Raw genomic sequence first — 23524 nt, forward strand, 5'->3', positions numbered from 1 at the left:
TCAACTAAAACCAACAGGCTTGACCCATATTTGGTTTGTCCCCAGGAATCAAGTCTACTTGACATTAGGATAAATAATTCTACTGATTGCCTTAAGAGAATTGTAATGATTAGCATTGATTTATGGATTGTATCTGTTTGACAAACTATGCACAGGTCATGAATGTGAACATAAACACACAATAATTCATATTTTAGGTTGAAGTCTGGTTGAATAGATTGCTAGACTCCCAATGCAGCACAGTGCGTCATGAGCTAACAGAGGCGGTGACTGGATATGAAGAGAAGCCTCGCGACCAGTGGTTGTTTGACTTTCCCGCCCAGGTTGCTTTGTGTGGGACACAGATCTGGTGGACGACTGAAGTTAACATCGCTTTTGGACGTCTTGAAGAGGGCTTTGAGAATGCATTGAAGGACTATAGCAAGAAACAGGTTTGTTCAATTTTTATAAAACGGACAATTTTTTGTAAGAATATGTTTCACAGAATTAAGTACACTCAGTTTTCTTTCAAAGAGGCTGTGCACCTCACATAAGTCAGACTTTCCTGGGCATTTGGAGTATGATATTTCTATAGTAAAGCATGTGAGTTTTGACAGCTGGTTAGTAGATGTATTTCATCAGATATTTTATTTCTTATTAGAAAGGGTATTCCTGAAGGCAATGACATTCCGATAATGAAGATAACAAGAAGACATGTTTAGGTTATGTTTCAATGTCTAGGTAAACCAGCTGAATGCCTTGATCACCATGCTGCTGGGAGATCTGACCAAGGGTGACAGACAGAAGATCATGACCATCTGTACCATTGATGTGCATGCTCGAGATGTTGTCACTAAACTCATCACACAGAAAGTAGATAATTCCCAGGCCTTCACATGGCTGTCACAGCTCAGACACAGATGGGATGACAATGAGACAGACTGCTTTGCCAACATCTGTGATGCCCAGTTCCGTTACTCTCATGAGTATCTCGGCAACACTGCTCGTCTTGTCATTACACCATTGACTGACAGGTAACATCATGGAGACTTTAGATGAACATTTGAATTGTCAATACAAGTATTATCAGTGAATGTAAGCCTATGTCTTTAGCCACTAGTCTGAAGCCTGAGTCTTGTGACATTCAGCTTGTTCCAGTAAATTCAGCTAACTAGTTTACAACATAACACTATATGTACTAGAAACAAAGCAAAGAACCAAGTTAAGGCTAACAGACACAGATGTTTGGGGAATACACTGGTACTTTGTGGTTTATGTTTACATGCATTCTGCTAATTGCTCATTATGTGTAATTTCACCTAAAACTTCAGTGTTTTGTGGGAAATGTTTATTTTGTTGTACTACCGGTACATGTTTGATCATTCCAAAGATGCGAGTGCACAGTTTTCAAGGTAACTTGGTCTTCTGTGAAGAATTCACAAGTAATAGTCAGACTTGATCACATATTTAATGTATTGGTATATATAGTTACTAAAGGTACATCTGATCTCATTTTCCAAATTGTAGATATGAGAATCATCGTAGACTCAGTTAGTTATTTTATTATAAGCATGTGAGTTGACTGAAGTTTACAAATGAAATAGAAAATTGTGGAATGTTGACATTTCAGATGCTACATTACACTGACTCAGTCTCTCCACTTGATCATGAGTGGTGCTCCGGCCGGCCCTGCTGGAACAGGAAAGACAGAAACAACTAAGGATCTGGGCCGGGCTCTGGGTATTATGGTGTATGTGTTCAACTGCTCTGAACAGATGGACTACAAGGTCAGTACCAACATGACACATTTACCGTAACTACATGTATATATTTAGGCATTTTAGGAGCAAAATAAATAATATCTGACTTTCATAAAGTATTGATACCATGGCTTATAATGGAGGTTCTCTCAGGTATTGCTGTATGGAGCCTCAATTACATATCTATATGTATGTGCTAGCCCATGTGCCAGTGGGCACAATGTTGAACATTTCTGGTGTATGTGAATATTGCTAAAAGCGGCGTAAAACCAAACTCAGTCAGTCAGTCAACACCAGCACATTGCTTGTTGCTTTAGATGTTTCACAGCTGATACTGCCATAAGACTTCCTACCTCTTTAACTAATACACTATTTATGCTATTGTTTAACTCAATTTTGCATTTCAGTCTATTGGTAACATCTACAAGGGTCTGGCACAGTCTGGCTCCTGGGGTTGCTTTGATGAATTCAACCGTATTGCTGTAGAAGTGTTATCTGTGGTGGCTGTGCAGGTCAAATGTATTCAGGATGCTATCCGTGACAAGAAGAAGATCTTCAACTTCCTTGGTGAGACCATCAAAATGAAACCCACTGTTGGAATCTTCATCACCATGAACCCTGGTTATGCTGGTAGAACAGAGCTGCCTGAGAACCTCAAGGCTCTTTTCAGGTTGGTGTTGAAATGACTGTTACAATGATTCTTTTGCTTTTCTGTTTTCTCAACATTTCCAGCTTATGTATATTATTGATTGATGATTATGAATGATGCTTTTAGCATCCAAGCCTTCATAAGGCTCTGGAGGCTAGAAGCTTGACATTATGTATCGATGTGTATTTAAATCCCCCTAAGAAAATTAACACAAAAATAAAGTTTATGGATAATATTTTTCAGGTTACTTGAGTTTGTTATCTCTGATAATGAATATTCATTTGCTAATATTGTTTAGAAATCAAAACAATTTTTAATTATTTTTTTTAACCACAGACCATGTGCTATGGTGGTTCCTGACTTTGAGATGATTTGTGAAATCATGTTGGTGTCTGAGGGTTTCTTGGATGCCCGTTTGCTGGCCAGGAAGTTCATCACTCTGTACAGTCTGTGTAAGGAGCTGTTGTCTAAACAGGATCACTACGATTGGGGTCTGCGTGCTATCAAGTCAGTGTTGGTGGTAGCTGGTTCACTCAAGAGAAGTGACAGAGGTAGACCTGAGGATCAAGTGTTGATGAGAGCATTGCGTGATTTCAACATCCCCAAGATTGTTGCTGATGACATGCCTGTATTCATGGGTCTCATTGGAGATTTGTTCCCAGCTCTGGATGTGCCACGTAAACGTGACATGGAGTTTGAGAAGCAGATCAAACAGGCAACCCTAGACCAGAAGCTACAGCCAGAGGACAACTTCATTCTGAAGGTGGTACAACTACAGGAGCTGTTTGAGGTGCGTCATTCCGTCTTCCTGTTGGGTAATGCTGGTACAGGCAAGAGCAAAGTGTGGAACACTCTCATGAGAACATATAAAAATCTCGGGAAGAAACCAACCTCAGTGGATCTTGGACCCAAAGGCTGTCACTAATGATGAACTGTTTGGAGTGATTAACCCATCAACCAGAGAGTGGAAAGACGGTAGGTGTATAAGTACAACATAGGTTACATTCATACTCAGTTTAAACTATAGTGTCACATTTATTTGTATAAATACAACATAGGTTACATTCATACTCAGTTTAAACTATAGTGTCACATTTATTTCCAAATTAAAACAATCAGTTTACCCACAATTCTGCTCGCAAAAGTATTCAGTGTGGCAGCAACAAACTAACAGAGAAATGTTATAAATTGACAATTGTATTATATTATCAACTCTGTTTACAATCAAAATAACTTACTGTAAAGAACAACAGAGTGGCAGTACTTATTCAGTTCAGGCAGTTCATTTACGTAGGCAGTATTAGATATAATAGTGGTAGTAACAGTAATTCAGTCATGATAATATTCCCAAGCAGCAACAGAGGCCAAGCTTCTAAAATAGGCTTGATATCCAGAGTGAAAAAATGTCTTCACACAACCAATGGCCTTGGAGTAATGTGGGATGAGAGAAGCATGTGTTTCCACCTGGCCATATTTTGAACACCTTCCAGACAGTGCAAAACTATGATGGATTAATCTATTACCGTTCTAGAAGATTCTAGATTATACTTGGCTTCTATATAAAATACCATCACCATCACAGTTTATATTAAATAATAAATTTCTGACAAACAATTATTATTAAAACACAATGTTATGAACGTCTACTGAATCCTAACAGAAATAACATTGTTCAGGAATAAACTGTTCTGCCATGGCACAAAGCTTCAAGTGTCTTCACCTCTGTTTATATGTTTCACTCAATAAAAACAACTAGTGGTATATTTCAAGCGTTGAGTTTGTGACCACAGTGTCTGTCATGTTGATTAAAGAACATAGAAAGGAAAGGTACTTTATGGTACATCAACTTCTAAAATGCCTATCAAACAGATTGATAAGAACTTGTGATCATCCTTCTGATTTGTTTTCTTCCATTGTAGGCTTGTTCTCTGTGATCATGAGAGATTTGGCTAACATGACAGGGGATGGCCCTAAGTGGATTGTTCTTGATGGTGACATTGATCCTATGTGGATCGAGTCTCTCAACACTGTGATGGATGACAACAAGGTGCTGACACTGGCTAGTAATGAGCGGATTCCTCTCACTCCTTCTATGCGACTGCTGTTTGAGATCAGCCACTTGAAGACTGCCACACCAGCCACTGTGTCCAGAGCTGGTATCCTCTTTGTCAACTCCCAGGACTTGGGCTGGAACCCGTATGTCCAGAGTTGGATTGACAGCCGAGAAGTTCAGTCTGAGAGGGCCAACTTGCTCATACTGTTTGATAAGTATGTTCCCAGCTGTCTTGAAACAATGCGTCATCGCTTCAAGAAAATTACACCAATTGCTGAGATCTCCCATATCCAAATGTTGTGCCATCTGCTTGAGTGCCTGCTGACCCCAGAGAACACCCCACCTGACTGCCCAAAGGAGCTGTATGAGCTATACTTTGTCTTTGCGTGTGTTTGGGCCTTCGGAGGATCCATGTTCCAGGATCAGGTAATAATGTTTTCATTATGGGGCATAACTTTGTGAAAACTTTGCAACTGAACCATATGGATCATGTTTTAATGTTTGTGTTTCCTCTTCAGCTTGTTGATCATCGTGTGGAGTTTACCAAATGGTGGGTGACAGAGTTCAAAACAATCAAATTCCCCTCAGCTGGAACAGTATTTGACTACTATATTGATCCAGAAAGCAAGAAGTTTGAGACATGGACAAAGAGAGTGCCAAAGTTTGAATATGATCCCGACATACCGATGCAGGTAACAGTCTTTGGAATACATTTTTATATGGCATTGTCATGAAACTAGTTAAAACATTGTTTTGGTTGGTTTTGAAAAGAATTAAAGTGTTAAGAATACATGTGCTCATTTCTGTATTTGGCATTCCTAGGCTGTTTTGGTGTACACCGCTGAGACGATACGAGTGAAGTTTTTCCTGGACATGTTGGTGAACATCCGTCGGCCGGTCATGTTGGTGGGCAATGCTGGTGCTGGAAAGACTGTATTGATGGGAGACAAGCTGAACAGTTTGTCAGATGAGTTCATGGTTGCTAATGTACCCTTCAACTTCTACACCACCTCAGAGATGTTGCAGAGAGTGTTGGAGAAGCCCTTGGAGAAAAAGGCTGGACGTAACTATGGTCCTCCTGGTAGCAGACGTCTTGTCTACTTTGTGGATGACATGAACATGCCTGAGGTAGACAAATACTTCACAGTGCAGCCGCATACTCTCATCCGTCAACACATTGATCATGGTCATTGGTATGACAGGACCAAGCTGTCACTGAAGGACATTCACAACACCCAGTATGTGGCCTGCATGAACCCCACTGCTGGTAGCTTCACCATCGACTCCAGATTACAGGTGAACTATAGATTTTCTTTTCTTTTCCCTTACAGTGGTATTGATGATATAACAAATTTTCTTGCATATCTATTTATGTATATCATTATACTGTAAAGTTCTGATTTCCTTTTTATACAGGTGATATTCATTGTGAAGAATATTCTTTTTCTCTTTTAGCGTCACTTCTGTGTGTTTGCCATGAGTTTCCCTAACAATGAGGCTCTGACAACCATCTACACCAGCATTCTGAGCCAGCATATGCAGCAAGCAGGCTTCCTTACCCCAGTACAGAAGTTTGGCCCCAGTGTGGTTACAGGAGCCCTGAGTCTCCACCAGAAGATCTCGAGCTCCTTCCTGCCCACTGCTATCAAGTTCCACTACATCTTCAATCTCCGGGACCTCTCCAACATCTTCCAGGTGAACATCCATAAGTGATATTTATTACCTTATCCTGACTCATACTAACTTCTTATCTCATCTCATTTCCGAATGGCAGTTGAAATTCCAGTGCTAGTGTTCCCCTAGAACAGAAAAATATCACACACACCTGCAGCCTCGTAATAAAAGAAGTTGTTATCCATAAAGAATCTTACTTTCTTATTTGTCACCAACTTCTAAATGCCAATCAAACAGATCATAGGGGGACACTAGCACTGGAGTTTCCACTGCCATTCCAAAATGAGATGAGATAAGCAATTAGTATGAGTCAGGATAAGGACAAACAATATTTTTATTAAAAGAATTTGATAACTGTACATGCAAGGGATGTTCATAAAATCTAATAGAATAATTGCATGTGCTTAGTGATGAGCAATGAGAAATATGTGTGAATATCTACCACTTAATGCCTTTTTCTTTCCCTCTAAATGTTCTGATATTTACCTAGGGAATGCTATTTGCACAATCGGACTGTGCCAAAACCCCAGCAGATCTGGTTCGTCTGTGGATGCATGAAGCAGAGAGAGTGTACCGAGACAAGCTTGTAGAAGAATCAGACATGGAAAGTTATGACAAGCTTATGAAGGATGTGATCAAAAAGATCTTTGAAGATCTTGATGAGGCTGTTGTACTGAAAAAACCTCTCATCTTTTGCCACTTTGCCTCAGGTATTGGTGATCCCAAATACTTGCCTATTGATTCATGGCCTGATCTGAGTAAGCTGCTGACAGAGGCACTGGATAACTACAATGAACTCAATGCTGCCATGAACCTTGTTTTGTTTGAGGATGCCATGAGTCATATCTGTCGAATCAACCGAATTCTTGAATCCCCTCGTGGCAACGCTTTGCTGATTGGTGTAGGTGGTAGTGGAAAACAGTCCTTGTCTAGACTAGCAGCTTTTATCAGTAGTCTGGATGTCTTCCAGATAACTCTGCGCAAAGGCTACAGTATTGTAGATTTGAAAGCAGACTTGGCAGGTCTGTACCAGAAAACTGGCTTGAAGGGTATGGGAATGGTGTTCCTGATGACTGATGCCCAGGTATCTGATGAGAGGTTCTTGGTGTTAATAAATGATCTGTTGGCTTCTGGTGAGATAACAGATTTGTTTGCTGATGATGAAGTTGAGGAAGTGATCAATGGAGTAAGAAATGAGGTGAAAGGACAAGGCTTGGAAGACACCAGGGAAAACTGCTGGAGGTTTTTCATCGACAGAGTCCGCAGGCTCCTCAAGGTAAGCTTCCTTCTAACTATTGATGACTTTGTTATTGTATTGAAACATACATTGATCAAATAATCGGCTAATAATCGGAATTAGCTTAAAAACAGTGTAAGATTCTCCACCGAAACATCGCTTTGTGCAATATACAAGAAGCTGTTATCCATTATGTTGTATGCTTTATTACTGACTCACCAACTTCTAGAATCAAACAATTATGGACCAATTACAGTGGTACACAGGGATGCATCTAGGCCGTAGGATTTTGGAATGGCACACTTTCATCACCTACTGCAAGATATGAACCCGACTCACAGGTCGAGTTTGAGTTTCGAGGATATATTCATTCGAGGAGTCAAAGTCAGAACAAACACCCCAAAACATATACATAACAATAAAACACACACACACACACACACACACACACACTTTTAATCAAGCGGATGGCGTGGTATAATTTAGTTAACTATTACATTTATCAAATACATTCAAGGATAAACTACACAGACTTTGTATGATATGCATAAAGACTAGTTGTTGTTTTTTATAAATACACCAAAAAGAGTAACAAGAGCCCCTGTGTACTGGGGCGCGGACTGACTGCACCAGTTGATCATACCAACTGCTTCTAAATACAAATAAATATACAAATATAAATACTATTGAAAGACTGGGTAACATACCATGTATGACCTACAACATACCTGGGAACACTTCAAAACATACATACATAGTTATAGACAAACACATAACTGATGAAAAGTATATACTCGCTCTATCATTCTCAAGAACAGAAATAGGAAAGTGAAAAGCTGATGTTTAGGTGAATTAAACTGTGTATACTCTTACTGTTTTAGTTGCATTGCATTTTGGTTATACATATATTGATTATATAGATAATATTAAAACATGATTTGACTATAACTGATTAAGCACTATATACAAGTACACAATTGTGAAATACATACAAAATACATAAGTTACCTGCAGGAACATCTGGTCAGTCTCAGTCTACAGTGGCTTGTGTGCTGTGCTGGTGAAGTGCTCAACTTGAGTATTTTAAACAAGACCAATCAGGAATAAGTTGTATTTAACAAAGGAGTGACCCAAGCTATGCAATCTTACCCCACAGCTACCCAAAGGCACTTAAATAATAGGAGGAGCTGAAGTAGAAAGCAAGTTGACTTTATTCTGTACTTCAAAGTAAACGTTAGTACATTATTTCATTACAACATTGAATTGTGTACTTTTTTATGTGGTGATGGTAAAGTAGCCAACTTCAAATAGGCTCTATGAATCAGGCCTCATTGCTGGTAAAAACATAACAAATAGAAAAGAGAAACTCAATAATTTATTTACAAAACCTAAACCTATCCTAACCTAACCACCTAACCTAATCTATACCTTAACAGTCTAACCTCACCCCAAACCCTAATGAGACATGGCTCTGATTTCAGAGCCTATGCCCAAAACAAATAAATATCTTAATTTCCTATGTAACCCAAAAACCTATATACATGTACTTGGTCTGGATTACCAGGACTCAAGCAACTGAAATAAATGTCCTCACCTCTGGTGAACCAGTGGACTAAAGACAAGGAGTGCTGTGAAGCTACTCTCTTTATAGGGCTAGAGGCAGGCAGTGCATGTGCTGCACATGCCAGGCACAACCTGCCAGGTGTGTTGTGGCTATGCATACCAGCATAGTCGAGAACACACTAATAACCCATGTTATATTAACCCAACCCCAAATAGAACTCAAACTTTACCCGAAATATCCTAAACTACCACATATGTAAAATACAGCTTTATATATACAACATTGCCAAATTGAGGCAATTGGCCAACGATTGTTAAAAAGCTGGATAATAGATGTGTTTCTGGATAATAGATTCGCATGGTATTATTTTCAGGTGGTGTTGTGCTTCTCACCTGTGGGATCTACACTTCGTGTCCGTGGACGTAAATTCCCTGCAGTTGTCAACTGCACATCAATTGATTGGTTCCATGAATGGCCAGAAGAGGCTCTTATATCTGTCAGTGGAAGATTCTTACAAGACACTGAGAGCTTGGATGTAAGTGATATTTTTATGTGGAAACTGCCTGTGGGAAGGACAGAATATGTCCAGTACATCATGTTGCCTGACTTAGGAGCAAACATTCACTCTGAAATGTCGTGTTATTCACAATAAAGAAGTTGACATCCATAAATCTTGCTTTTCATAAGCATTTCACGTCTAAATGCCCTTCAAAGATTTGAGGAATTAGTGGTTCTAATGTGTGATCTTTGCAGCTGTGAATGGCAGCAACATGGATTGTTGCTTATGGTATGAACCAAGTGCTGCTATCTTGATATAACTGGCATTAATGGGTACAACAAGGACTGGTCGTCATATGAAGGAAATATTCTCAAGCACGACGTTAAACCCAATTTCACCTCACCTCACCTTGAAATAACTGGAGTATTGTTCACTGCATGTATATCTGGACTAGAATATAGCGTCAAATTAATCTGTTTGGATGGAAATTCGTTTTTCAGGTTGAAACAAGAAGTTCTGTGAGTGAGTTCATGGCATATGTACACAAGTCAGTGAATCAGATCAGTTCTAAATATCTGAGCAATGAGAAGCGTTACAACTACACCACACCCAAGTCCTTCCTGGAACAAATTGTTCTGTACCAGAACCTTCTGCAGATGAAGAATCAAGAACTTCAAGCAAAGATTATACGTCTAGAGAATGGTCTGGAGAAACTCCGTAGCACTGCATCACAGGTGATTCATCAAACAATATACTCTCAGCTCAAACATACAGAAATGATTCATATTGGAACCAAAGTTCATAATTATTTTTATTTGTAATCCTTTTACTATTAATCATCAATACATGAAAGAACATATTCAGAACACAAAAGCATCATGCTGACTTTGTTTTGTGTGCAATACTTTACAATCTGTGTTCCAAGGTGGATGACCTCAAGTCGAAGTTGGCTTCACAAGAAGTAGAGTTGGCCCAGAAAAATGAAGATGCAAACAAACTAATCCAGATTGTTGGTGCTGAGACAGAGAAAGTGACAAAGGAGAAAACTATTGCTGATGAAGAGGAGAAAAAGGTTTCTCAGATCACTATTGAAGTAGAGAAGAAACAGAGGGATTGTGAGTCTGATCTTGCCAAGGCTGAACCTGCCCTGTTGGCAGCCAAGGAGGCCCTCAACACCCTTAACAAGGTATCCTTGAACTGCTTCAAAATTGGTTTAAGAATATTTTCTGGAATAGCTTTTTAGCATTACATTGCAACCAGTGTTTCTTTTTGGTTTTAAAGCAGATGTTGGCCTGATTTGTTAATATTTTGTTTTGTAGGGTAACTTGACAGAATTGAAGTCCTTTGGAGCTCCACCAGGAGCTGTTGTAAACGTTACTGCCGCTGTTATGTGTCTCCTGGCACCGGGTGGTAAAGTGCCCAAAGACAAGAGTTGGAAGTCAGCTAAGAGTTCTATCATGGCAAAGGTAACTACATATGTAGTATTCTCCTATCACCTGAAATATTAACCAAACATAAGGGATATCCTAAATGTTGACATGTCCTCTATATTTAACATTGCAAAGGGTCAGAACATGGTCAAATGGTTGCCCAGTTTGTTTTGGGTAGGAAAAACTCTGAAATGTTTTAATAACATGTCTCTAAAGTGTTGTCAGAATGTACTTAGTGTTGCTGAAGTTGGGATCTTTGTAAGCCAAGGTCATATTTTTGGGGCTTGTGTTATACCATTGCTATCCAATCCCTCATCTATATTTATGATTACAGATTGACCAGTTCTTGGAGAACCTCATCAACTATGACAAAGATAACATTCCCGAACCATGCTTGAAGGCTGTACAACCATACCTTAGTGACCCAGAGTTTAACCCAGATTTCATTCGCAACAAATCCTTTGCTGCCTCTGGTCTCTGTTCATGGGCAATCAACATTGTCAGTTACTATGAAGTTTACTGTACTGTCGAACCAAAGAGAATGGCATTGAAACAAGCTAATGATGAACTGTCTGCTGCTCGTGAAAAACTCAAAGGCATCAAGGCCAAGGTAGCAGACTTGGAAGCCACACTTGCAAAATGTCAGGCTGAGTTTGAGAAAGCCACAAATGATAAATTACGTTGCCAACAAGAGGCTGAAACCACAGCAAAGACCATTGAACTTGCCAACAGATTGGTTGGTGGACTTGCATCAGAGAATGTCAGATGGGCAGATTCCATCAACAGTTTCAAGGAACAAGAGAAGAGCTTGCCTGGTGATGTGCTGTTGATTACAGCTTTCATTTCCTATGTAGGTTGCTTCACAAAGACCTACCGTCTGGAGCTTATGGACAGTTGTTGGTTGCCATTCTTGCAAAACCTGAAATATCCTATACCTACATCTGATGGCCTGGACCCACTGACTCTGCTTATTGATGATGCTGATGTTGCTGAGTGGAACAACCAAGGCCTCCCAGGAGACAGAATGTCCACAGAGAATGCCACAATCCTCACCAGATGTGAAAGATGGCCCCTCATGATAGATCCTCAGTTGCAAGGTATCAAGTGGATCAAGAGCAAGTATGGTGCAAACCTGAAGACAGTTCGTCTTGGAGCCAAAGGGTACCTTGATATCATAGAGAATGCTGTTCAGTCAGGTGATACTGTTCTCATTGAGAACATAGGAGAGAGCATGGACCCTGTGTTAGATGCTCTACTTGGAAGAAACACAATCAAGAAGGGCCGTGCTATAAAAATGGGTGACAAGGAGGTGGAATACCACAAAGACTTCCGTCTGATTCTTCAGACCAAGCTTGCAAATCCTCACTACAAACCTGAGATGCAGGCACAGACCACTCTCATCAACTTCACTGTCACCATTGATGGTCTGGAGGATCAGTTACTGGCTGATGTTGTCAGCAAAGAACGACCTGATCTGGAGAAAATGAAATCTGACCTCACAAGGCAGCAAAATGAATTCAAGATCACACTGAAAAAGCTAGAAGACAACCTTCTGGCTAGGCTATCTGCTGCTGAGGGGAACTTTTTAGGTGATTATGCACTTGTAGAGAACCTGGAGACCACCAAGAGAACTGCTGCTGAGATTGAGGTGAAGGCTGAGGAGGCTAAAGTGACTGAGGTTGAGATCAACACTGCCAGAGAGAACTACCGACTTGCTGCTGCCAGGGCATCACTTCTGTACTTCATCATGAATGAGCTGCACAAGATCAACCCCATGTATCAGTTCTCATTGAAGGTGAGTAGTAGATTAAGGCTGTATAAGGATGCAATATTCATTACTGACATTGAAACTGGAGTTTGTGTTAATGCAAATGATAATGTCTTTTTTTAGGCGTTTAGTGTCGTGTTTGACAAGGCTATCGACCGAGCAGAACCCGCCGAGGAGGTGAAGCAGAGAGTTATTAACCTGATTGACTGTATCAGCTACTCTGTCTGTGTCTACACCACCAGGGGTCTGTTTGAGAAGGATAAACTTATCTTCACAACACAAATGGCTTTCCAGGTAAAAACAAACACAAGATTATTCATATTCATATTGTTTAGATGTCTGCATGAGTAAATGTCTAGGTGGAGTCATTGATTGAACTGAATAAGTAAAACTTGTTGATAATACGTTTTTAGCAGTAAACTCTATGTTAAATTAGTTTGGAGCTAGGTTAACTTTATGGTCTCCTTGTTTTTAGATCTTGCTGAAGAGCAATGAGTTGAATCCAGTGGAGCTGGATTTCCTCTTGAGATTCCCTTCAGTGCCGAATCTTACTTCACCGGTTGACTTCATGAATAATAACTCATGGGGAGGCATCAAGGTATGTTGTTTTCCTGTCAAACACAGACTATTCCATACACATTTTGTTAAGAAATAATTGATTTAGGTTTATTCTTCTGAACACACACAACTGTTATAATTTGGGATGAGTAGCTTTCATTGTCCTTTATGTACATTATACTTTGATTTTACAAGCTGGGATTAGCTGCTACAGTTTCATTGAATGGGTATTTTCAGGCTCTAGCTAATATGGATGAATTCCGGAACCTGGACAGAGACATTGAAGGTTCAGCTAAACGATGGAAGAAGTTTGTAGAGAGTGAGTGTCCAGAGAAAGAAAAATTCCCCCAGGAGTGGAAGAACAAAACATCTCTCCAGAAGCTGTGTATGATGAGAGCTCTGCGACCCGACAGAATGTCCTATGCTGTCAGGTATGTAGTGGTGGAATTGTCATGCTAACACCTTTGTTTCAGTCTTCGCCCATGTAGTTATATAGAGAAGTAACTGTCAACCTCAGGCAGGGTATCCAAAGCATATCATGATAAGTGTGGCATCATGTGTATATCATCATGAAAGCTAACTGGAGTAAGGCAATAACAATCCTACGTATGATATTCATGATTTCGTATTTATCAGTCACTTCATCGAGGAGAAACTTGGATCCAAGTACACTGAAGGCCGTAGTGTGGAATTTGCGAAGTCATTTGAGGAATCAGGTCCTGGCACCCCAATCTTCTTCATCCTGTCACCTGGTGTTGATCCTCTCAAGGATGTGGAAGCTCTGGGTAAAAAGATGAGCTTCTCTGAGGATGACAAGAACTTCCATAACATCTCCCTGGGTCAAGGCCAGGAGATTGTTGCAGAGCAGGCTATGGATCTTGCAGCTAAGGAAGGTCACTGGGTTGTGTTGCAGGTAAAGTAATTTGCATTAATCTACAGGGTTCCAGATAAGGGCCGTATCTGGCGTATGTACGGATAAAACATGCATGATACAGTAGGAAATAATTTAGAAAACGTAGCAGATACGCACCACATCAATGGTGTATGGTCTTAGAATCATTTACAGACGTATTTATCTGAAAAAGTATTGTATTGTTGTTTATTGACCTGTTTACACAAGAGTAGCAATGTTGTGGTGCATATATGAAACAAAACACAAGATTACTGATACACCATTAAATTCCATTCAGTACTCTATATGTACTCTTTTTCCAGTACTCCTATGTTGAAAAAATAAGGAGTACGTATACCTGATGTTGAAAAATTATTTGGAGCCCTGAATCTATAAAGTAAGCTCATAAAAAAACATTGCCAAGCTTTATTATAGAGGTCAGTGATAACGTGTATTGTAATACAAGAGACTGATTTCATTTTGCAGAACGTCCATCTTGTGGCAAAATGGCTGCCTAGTCTGGAGAAGAAACTTGAGCAGTACACTGAGGAAAGTAACCCCAACTACAGAGTCTTCATCAGTGCAGAGCCATCCGGCACCCCAGAGTCACACATCATACCTCAGGGAATCCTGGAGACAGCTATCAAGATTACAAATGAGCCCCCTACTGGCATGTTTGCCAATCTGCACAAAGCTCTTGACAACTTTAACCAGGTGATTTTGGAGTCAATTTTGAATCTGAAAGTTTGTTATCCACAACAGGACTTTTGTTCTGTTTTACAGACCTACCGTACAATGTTTGATTCTTCTTCTTCTCTTTACAACTTTTTTGTTTTTGTTCTGTTGCCTGCTATCTCTGAGTGTTCAGTAAGTGGAACAAGAAAGTAATTGTATCTGACATTAATATAAGAAAACCAAATATTTTGAGTTACTAATCTTTGATTTAGGTTATGTAACATGCAACTTTTAAACAACTCTCAACCTATTTTCAGGATACCCTAGAGATGTGCGCCAGAGAGACCGAGTTTAAGAGTATACTCTTCTCTCTCTGCTACTTCCATGCAGTGGTGTGTGAGAGGAGGAAGTTCGGCCCCCAGGGATGGAACAGGGTGTACCCCTACAACACTGGTGATCTGACAATCAGTGTCAATGTGTTGTACAACTATCTTGAAGCTAATGCTAAAGTTCCATGGGAAGATCTGAGGTACCTGTTTGGAGAGATTATGTATGGCGGACACATCACAGATGACTGGGACAGACGCTTGTGCAAGACATACCTGGAGGTGTACATGCATGTAGAGATGGTAAGCACTGTCTTTAATTTGGATATACAAGTTGATGTCTGAAACTCTGATATTTCCTAATGTTATCAAACACAGAGGACTACTATGTATGGAAATGTGCACTTGTGTATTTAGTGAAGTGAAGCTGAAAATGGGTCAGTTCAGTGATAGTAATAATTATTGTCTGTATGACAACATTGCCAAGCCAGTAGATACTACAGTCTTGACATTTTTACCATTGAGAAATAGTTTACATTTTCTTAAGTATTCTTTCATGATCTACACTACAATTGTTCATTTTACTCACCTAGAAATTAACTCGTGTAATTTACAACAAAATGACTGACAGTCATGGTGGAAGTGAAATGTTATATGTAACTAAATATGTATGTTTCAGCTTGATGGAGAGTTGTTCCTGGCTCCAGGCTTCCCTGTGCCTTCCAACTCGGACTACAAGGGTTACCATAGCTACATTGATGAGGTCCTGCCACCAGAGAGTCCTTATCTGTATGGCCTCCATCCCAATGCTGAGATTGAATTCTTGACCACAATATCGGAGAATCTGTTCCGTACTGTGTTTGAGATGCAGCCTCGAGATGCTGGTGCAGGAGCAGGGGCTGGAGTCAGCAGGGAGGAGAAGGTCAGTACATGGGCACAAACCTACTGGGGTTACAGATATATATATTTATTCTATCCATTCTTAGTGTATAATGGTAGGGAGAAAAGTTCTAAATCAGGTTTTTATTGGCAATTACCTCAAGAAGTTGATGTTACTAACTTACTATGCATGTAATGTGTACATAAATACATGTATTAAGATCAGGTGGTTTCACACACTATAAATGGCTCAAGTGCTGGCAGCTGCAACAGCCTCCTGACTGATTCTGAAATACACTGACATTCAGTGACATTCCACACTACGACCTTCAGTGGATCCACACTGACTATAGTGGTTCCTTTCATGTTTAGCTAACCATACACTTTGATTCAAGTTTTGTGACACTTCCTTATTTACAGATGTCTGGACAAAAACCGAGTGTTGAGATGGCAATTAATTCGTTACTGGTATGGGGAAATACCCCTGGCATTGACAGGATGCACTTACTGTTTTCACCATATGCATCATTTGTACAAAAACACTTTACATGGCAGTCTGGGTACAACTTATACAACAGTTTTATGCTGACAATTGTGTTGTATAGATCAAATAGTATTGCATGTACAGTGACACAGATGCCATGGTTGGCACTCTGATGTAATCCTTTGATAATATTGTGTCATAGTTGTCCCATAGTCATTAAAGGTATGTGTGATTGCAAAGCAAAATGAAGAGTGTATGAACTTTTTAAAGATGTTTGAGACACTGCATTGAAATAAGGTTTTAACTTTAGTGGCTATAATCACACATACCTGAACATACCTGTCCACATCCGACAACGTTGATGCTGAATCATAAGCATTATAAATTTTTAATTCACAAGTGTGATATCCTCTTATTGATGTCAGGTGTGATTCATTTTGATGTTGGACACAGTATATCACAGTGCATGAGTATACATATGGTTCACAAGAAAATCGCTTTTTCAGTCATTGTTGACATCTATAGAACACCTCTTGCATTGTTGCATGTCACAGGGAAAATGGTAAATACCATCATTTTTGTTCAGGAAATGCTCATTGGAAAAAGTTTTAGTTTGTTGGATGATTCTGCCAGTTGAAATTCAGCAGTGTTGGAAGTTGTCTTCGGTAGTAGTAGGAATTGACAATTATTTCATATTTCATCATTCAATTATTTACATGTAATAACAAGGCAATTATAAAGATAAAAGAGTGTCTATCTTTAGTTGATAAATATGTAAAGTATGAAGTTGTGCAAACTTTGATAAATAATAAGGCATGAAAATGTGCCACAGGACTTGCTAAAGACCTCACAAGCTACATTCTTGTAATGTGGTTATACGTACGACAAGTTTCAAATGGCAGCATGATGATGGTCCTAATGTTCACTAGTTAATGTCAATAGTTCTGTTCTGAATTACATAACAAAATTTATGTACAATAACATCATAGCTTTGATACAAGTTACATAGAACACAGGAGTTGGGTTACCCATTTGTGTTTGGGTGTAGATAAGGATATGAAATTCTAATACACAACAGAGGAGTTGATTGTTGGTCTGGAGCTAGGGACATTTAGCTCACACTAGGTTGATGTTGTTCTGTCACATGCATGATTCATCTGTGGTGCAAACACATTTCTTATGAAATCTTTTTATTGGAAAAAACAGAACCTTAATGAAGTTTTTTATAAACGCTAATATTGTACTTCATTTAATGTATTTGATTCTATGAACTTCTTAACTAAGAACTGTTACAGAATAATTCTTAAGTAATATGTGGATTTTGAGATTCTGGGACAAATCAAATAAAGCCATTGTTTAACCTTCAGCAAATTGTTTCCCCTTTTTTGCTTAACTAAGTTTGCTTCAGATTAAGTTATTTACCTGTGAGATCCCATGATAATATATCATATGCTGTTTTTTTCAATGTTTAAGGTGAAGCAAATACTGGATGAAATCGTTGAGAAACTGCCTGACGAATTCAACATGGTGGAGATCATGGGCAAGGTACCACCAGAGGAACGAACACCCTATGTGGTGGTTGCCTTTCAGGAGTGTGAGAGGATGAACATGCTGTCAAATGAGATGAGGAGGTCACTGAAAGAACTCGACCTTGGTCTCAAGGTAAGCACTTCATCTTCACAGTGGAAATCTTGTCTTCACAATTCTTTTGGCATTATCTGTGTGACACTGATTTTGATGCATTCATATTGTGGAATTTCTAAATTATATCATTTTATTATCTTAAGGTAATATTTGATTGAAGAACCAGTACAATGTTAGCCATGGTTATGTTGCAGGGTGAGCTCACCATCACAGCTGACATGGAAGATTTAAGTAATGCCCTGTTCATGGACTTGGTGCCAGCCAACTGGACAAAACGTGCATACCCATCACTGTTCACCCTGGGTTTATGGTATGCTGACCTGCTGCAGAGGGTCAAGCAGCTGGAATCCTGGAGCTCAGACTTCCAGTTGCCTGCCTCTGTCTGGCTGGGTGGCTTCTTCAACCCACAGTCATTCCTAACTGCTATCATGCAGCAGATGGCTCGTAAGAACGAGTGGCCTCTTGACCGAATGTTCTTGCAATGTGATGTCACAAAGAAGGTCCGAGAGGATATGGCAGGGCCTCCAAGGGAAGGTGCTTATGTACATGGCTTCTTCATGGAGGGAGCGCGATGGGACACACAGACGGGTATGATATCAGAAGCTCGTCTCAAAGAACTGGCTCCAGCCATGCCAGTCATGTTCATCAAGGCCATTCCTGTAGACCGAGTAGACACAAGGAATGTCTATGAGTGTCCAGTCTACAAGACCAAATCACGTGGTCCAACATTCGTCTGGACTTTCAATCTCAAGACCAAGGAGAAGGCCAGTAAGTGGATCCTTGGAGGAGTGGCTCTTCTGCTTCAGACATAGAGAATAAATCGATTCTGAATCAGACTAGTTTTGTACCATAGAAGTGTGGCAAATAAGATATAGGCAATAACAAATTACCTGTGAAACACTGTTTTAAAATGCAAAGACATTGTTCCATAAGATCAAAACCAATTTCATCAGTAAAAATGTTTGCACCAAAATGCCAACATACTGTGGTTTTCTTCCAAACTATAACAGTATTTAGAAATGTGTTAATGATTTACGTTTGGAAGTATTAATCTGCTAGTCAAGATAGCTCATTTATCGTACAAGCTTTCATAGACAAGAATTATTCAACTATTGATTGTTTTAGCTAAAGGCAATATTCCCAGAACAGCTGTGTTTACTTCTTAAGGTTTGTTTCAAATTCTAAGCAGTTTGTATGTTTGTTGGCAGTGTTCTAGTTAATGAATTAATACAAATTACCAAGTCTCTTTTTGAACATGTCATAAAATTTAACTTGACTATTTGAAAACTATATTGTTATCTTTCTTTTTTCATGTCTATGATATCAGTATTAAGTATTGTTCTCTTACTGAATATTGATTTCAAAAGTAGTATCACTGAAACTATATGTCAATAAAATATTGAATGTTATTTTGGAAGATCAACATCCTGTCCATTCATCTCCTGTTGTACTTTTTGAACATGTCATAAAATTTAACTTGACCATTTGAAAACTATATTGTTATCTTTTTTCATGTCTATGATATCAGTATTAAGTATTGTTCTCTTACTGAATATTGATTTCAAAAGTAGTATCACTGAAACTATATGTCAATAAAATATTGAATGTTATTTTGGAAGATCAAAATCCGTCCATTCATCTCCTGTTGTACTTGTATTTATTGCTGCAGTTTGTGATGTTATTTTGATTCATTCCAACTGTTATTTTTTGGAAATGAATACCATTCAAACAATTGTTGCCATGTTACATTTACACTAATAAATTATTTATATAATACTTCCTTGTTATATTGGATTATTTTAAGTGGTCACGATAGTTCTCACTTCAGAGAATAGAGTGAGTGAGTTAAGTTTTACGCCGCTTTTAGCAATATTTCAGTAATATCCCAGCGGGGAGACACCAGAAATGTGCTTCACATATTATACTCATGTTAGGAATCGAAACCAGGTCTTTGGCGTGACAAATGAACGCTTTAACCACCAGGCGACGCCACCATCCCCTCAGAGGACAAAACCTACAACCATAGGTTTCTGCCATGATGGGGCAAATTTGTACCGGTAGCAGAATCATTTGTACTATTCTGCTGCATGAAACCACCACCAGACCAACAACTAACAAGAAGACAAAGTCATCAATATCCCCTGCAATGGCAAAATACTCTTCATGATTATGTCTCCAGTTATCATTATGTCAAATATTTAGGTGTGTATATAGAAAAGTGGAAGGAGAGCATTGAAAGGTTTTTAAAGTTCTGCTCCAGATAGGAGCACTATCACCCATTTCAGTCTATGTCAAACTTGTTGCCATGGAAATGCTAAAAATATTTTATTCAGAATTCCCAAACTACCAAAAGGCACCAGTACACCACCAGGTCTATCTATGTGCCAAGCTTGGTGAAGAAATAGTGAAAGGTTTTAGAGTTCTGCTCCGGAAAAGACAAATGTGCACGGACGCACGCACAGACGGAGTCCATTTTAATACCCCCATAAAAGCGGGTTGCGGGGGATAAAAACTGATGTACAACTTGTAACTGCAACATGTTATTATCTTTTGTCAGTTTGAGGTAGTTGAGACTTTTTGTGTAGAAACAGCTTATTCATAGGATATTCCTTCAGAGACAATATAAAATGAGCGTAATTAGCGATAGTGAATTTCCATAAATTGTAAACAACATAATCATAATAAAGATAATGTTTCTATTACCGTCAGTAGTATAAGGAATGGCGGTACGGGATCGCAAAGGTAAAAATAATGATAAAATAAGAAGGAATGAAGAGGTGCCCCAGGCATTTGAGTATATATAGGGACACTGTTTGTCTTCACCAAGACAGGTATACGGAAAACAAAAAATGGAATCCAGCGCAGAAAAACAACAACAGTTTGTCGACGGGGTTTGGACCACTCATGTTGTTTCTACACCTCCTCCTCCAAGGAAAACAACTGGCAAAGGTGCACTCCAATTAGAGATATATACACAGGTGTGTTTGTTTGGGGGGTTTTCTCGGTAGAAGCTATACCCGCTCGGTCTCTGGGAGCAGCAACTCGACTTCTCAATCGTCTTTCCTGTTCGATATGGGCAAGTGGCAGATTTTGCCAAGCCTGCACAGAAACGGTCCACCCACCAAATTGAAGGCGTTCCATTCTGCTGGTGTCTCGAACCTTTTCTCATATCTTGTAGCCGTAGACTGGAATCATTTCTCCAGTCGGCGAATCGAGTAGCAGCAACAGTCGGTTCCCTTCATTTTCGCTACGGCAAACTTTTTGCACTGTAGATTCCTTCCGGAACTTCTGCGGCTTTTCGGTGTTCTATCATGGAATAATAATTCATACAAAATTCATTATTAATTATAACCACTACAAGCAATATATTAGGATTCAGATATTAGGAAAATATAAATATAGAATATTAGTTTCATCATGTATCAGTAATAGCTTAGAGAAAGACTCCAGTCAAAAGTAGTAAAACTCATCTCACAGACATACTATTGAAAAGGTGTAAATTACGGCTGCACAATTTCACAGATGTTCAAGATAAAATCCTAGCCTAAGGTATCAAGGACTCAAGCTGTTAGACAAACCTTTCAGTAAGAAAAAGTTATGACTAGACGATTTAATGAACTGCTCTGATAAAGTAAACATGTCATCATCTATATTACAATAACATTAAGCAAACACCAATTTAGGGTCATTAAGACATGGCCCAGAGTAAACGCATCTATTGTAATCCAAGCACCTACAATTGACACATCAAATTAGGCTCGTTAAGATCTAGCCCAGGGTAAGCATCCAAGCATCCAGTAAAAGTGCCAGCGAGATTAGTGCCAGTTGAAATAGGATTAGCAGGATTAAGTACTCCCCCTGTGTGGTCATTGAAGTTGTTTTTGTAGGACACACCCCATCTTGTATATTCTGTATTTCATTGGTTAATGTAGGTTACACCCATTTCTGTATCAGTCAACGAATCATAATCTCTTCCTTGTTTCAATTTTAGATAAATAGTCAAACGCCATTTGTTCATCAGTAGGGTTTAGACTCCCAACACAGGTCAGCTCTAGCCCTCAGCCCAGAGGGTTGTACCGACTCTCTGTGGCCACCCCATGTTATTACATTCTTGTAAATAAAATTGTTATAAGCTGCCCGCGCCGTGATATTGTGATATTGCTCGGACTAAAAACTCAGTCTTTGCTGAGTTAATTCCCCCAAACAGACCAGCACGCCAGTTAGATAAGGGGTTTCACCGGAACCCTCACTTGGACCCAAAGACCCTTATCAAAATAGTTCGTTGCACGGAGGGGCTGCCACTTCCATATCCTTGGACTCGCCATAGTTGGGCAAGGGGGTATGCCGAATACTGCTCCGTCCCCGTGGCTCTGCTTTTCCCGATAGCTGCCGGAAGATACAAGAATCTTTCTCGCATGGACAATTGTCCGCCAATTTGTCGAGGAGGCGTTGGCATCTCAGGCACCACAGGCACCACAAGAGGCAGTTGTGATCGTACATGTTCTCTATATTCGAGAGACTGTAGGGGATCGCGATTTCTTCCGGAACCACGAGTGGGAGTCGCTCCTCCTAGGGTGTGTAGTCTATCGCTTTCTTTTTCCAGAGAACGCATTTCTTGCAGCCAACGCAGTGGTCGATGGCACCACACTTGCACGTAGAGTTGTCTGGTTCGAAGAGAGTGGGGAGTTCCGATATGGAGGCGAGGCAGTCGGTGCATCATTTGTGTCTGTCCTTGAGTTCCGTGCAGCAGTCGGCGGCGAGAACGATTCGGAGTTTGCCTGCCGCGGGTCGAAATTGGTTGGGTGGGTAGATGTTAGGGCTGCACGGTATTACCGGTAAACCGCAATACGAAATTGTAGCAATTACGTATCGCGATACGTTTATGACGTACCAGTATACCGCCAAAGATTTATTTGTTCAATTTTATCCCATTCAACACCACATATAAGACTTCCGCCCGTATACCCCCTAAATTTTAATGGTGAGGAAAAAGATATATATGTCTTTTTAGGTATATGGGTATGGGTGGTGATGTGGCGGAAGTCTTCTAAATGATTAGCAACGGTCCACTTAAAAATTGTCAAAGAGCAAAGTATGGACGTTTCGAGGAAATCATTAAAATTGAATAAACAAATGAATAAAATCAACAGTTTTCATAAAAGTTGTCAAACGTACAACTAAGTTACTATTTCCATCTTTTCGTGCGATCATGTTATGTAAGTCAAGTGACATCTCGGCTTTCGTCACCTCGATCTTCATGCTCGGACACGATGTTTAATGAGAAAACATTTGCATAAAGAATATTTGTCACAGGTCGCCACCTAGCACGATACGTCCAATAAGTTCCATAATTCACGTATATATGGCGATTTGTTGCTTAACACGTTCAGAATAGCATTATTGTACTAAAAAAATTTCGTTCATGAGGACGGTATCTATTGCTGTAATATGAT

General features: G+C 39.6%; 1 protein-coding gene across 1 annotated transcript in view; it reads left to right on the plus strand.

The window, feature by feature from the left end:
- LOC124286699 (dynein beta chain, ciliary-like) overlaps positions 1-19847 on the plus strand; it is a 32189-nt gene extending 12342 nt beyond the window's left edge. The window contains 25 exon segments of the mRNA XM_046723115.1: positions 198-431; positions 721-1013; positions 1610-1766; positions 2147-2409; positions 2725-3289; positions 3291-3363; positions 4308-4867; positions 4960-5133; positions 5264-5737; positions 5897-6136; positions 6606-7391; positions 9290-9451; positions 9916-10149; positions 10341-10601; positions 10735-10881; positions 11180-12640; positions 12737-12907; positions 13089-13211; positions 13409-13602; positions 13808-14084; positions 14550-14777; positions 15056-15367; positions 15744-15986; positions 17901-18089; positions 18266-19847. Of these exon segments, the coding sequence (XP_046579071.1) occupies positions 198-431; positions 721-1013; positions 1610-1766; positions 2147-2409; positions 2725-3289; positions 3291-3363; positions 4308-4867; positions 4960-5133; positions 5264-5737; positions 5897-6136; positions 6606-7391; positions 9290-9451; positions 9916-10149; positions 10341-10601; positions 10735-10881; positions 11180-12640; positions 12737-12907; positions 13089-13211; positions 13409-13602; positions 13808-14084; positions 14550-14777; positions 15056-15367; positions 15744-15986; positions 17901-18089; positions 18266-18883 (8439 nt within the window). The 3' untranslated portion in view covers positions 18884-19847.
- The last annotated feature ends 3677 nt before the right edge of the window (positions 19848-23524 follow it).

The sequence above is a fragment of the Haliotis rubra genome, unplaced genomic scaffold (genome assembly GCF_003918875.1).
Source record: "Haliotis rubra isolate DU_JTF1 unplaced genomic scaffold, ASM391887v1 Scf39, whole genome shotgun sequence".
NCBI lineage: Eukaryota > Metazoa > Mollusca > Gastropoda > Lepetellida > Haliotidae > Haliotis > Haliotis rubra.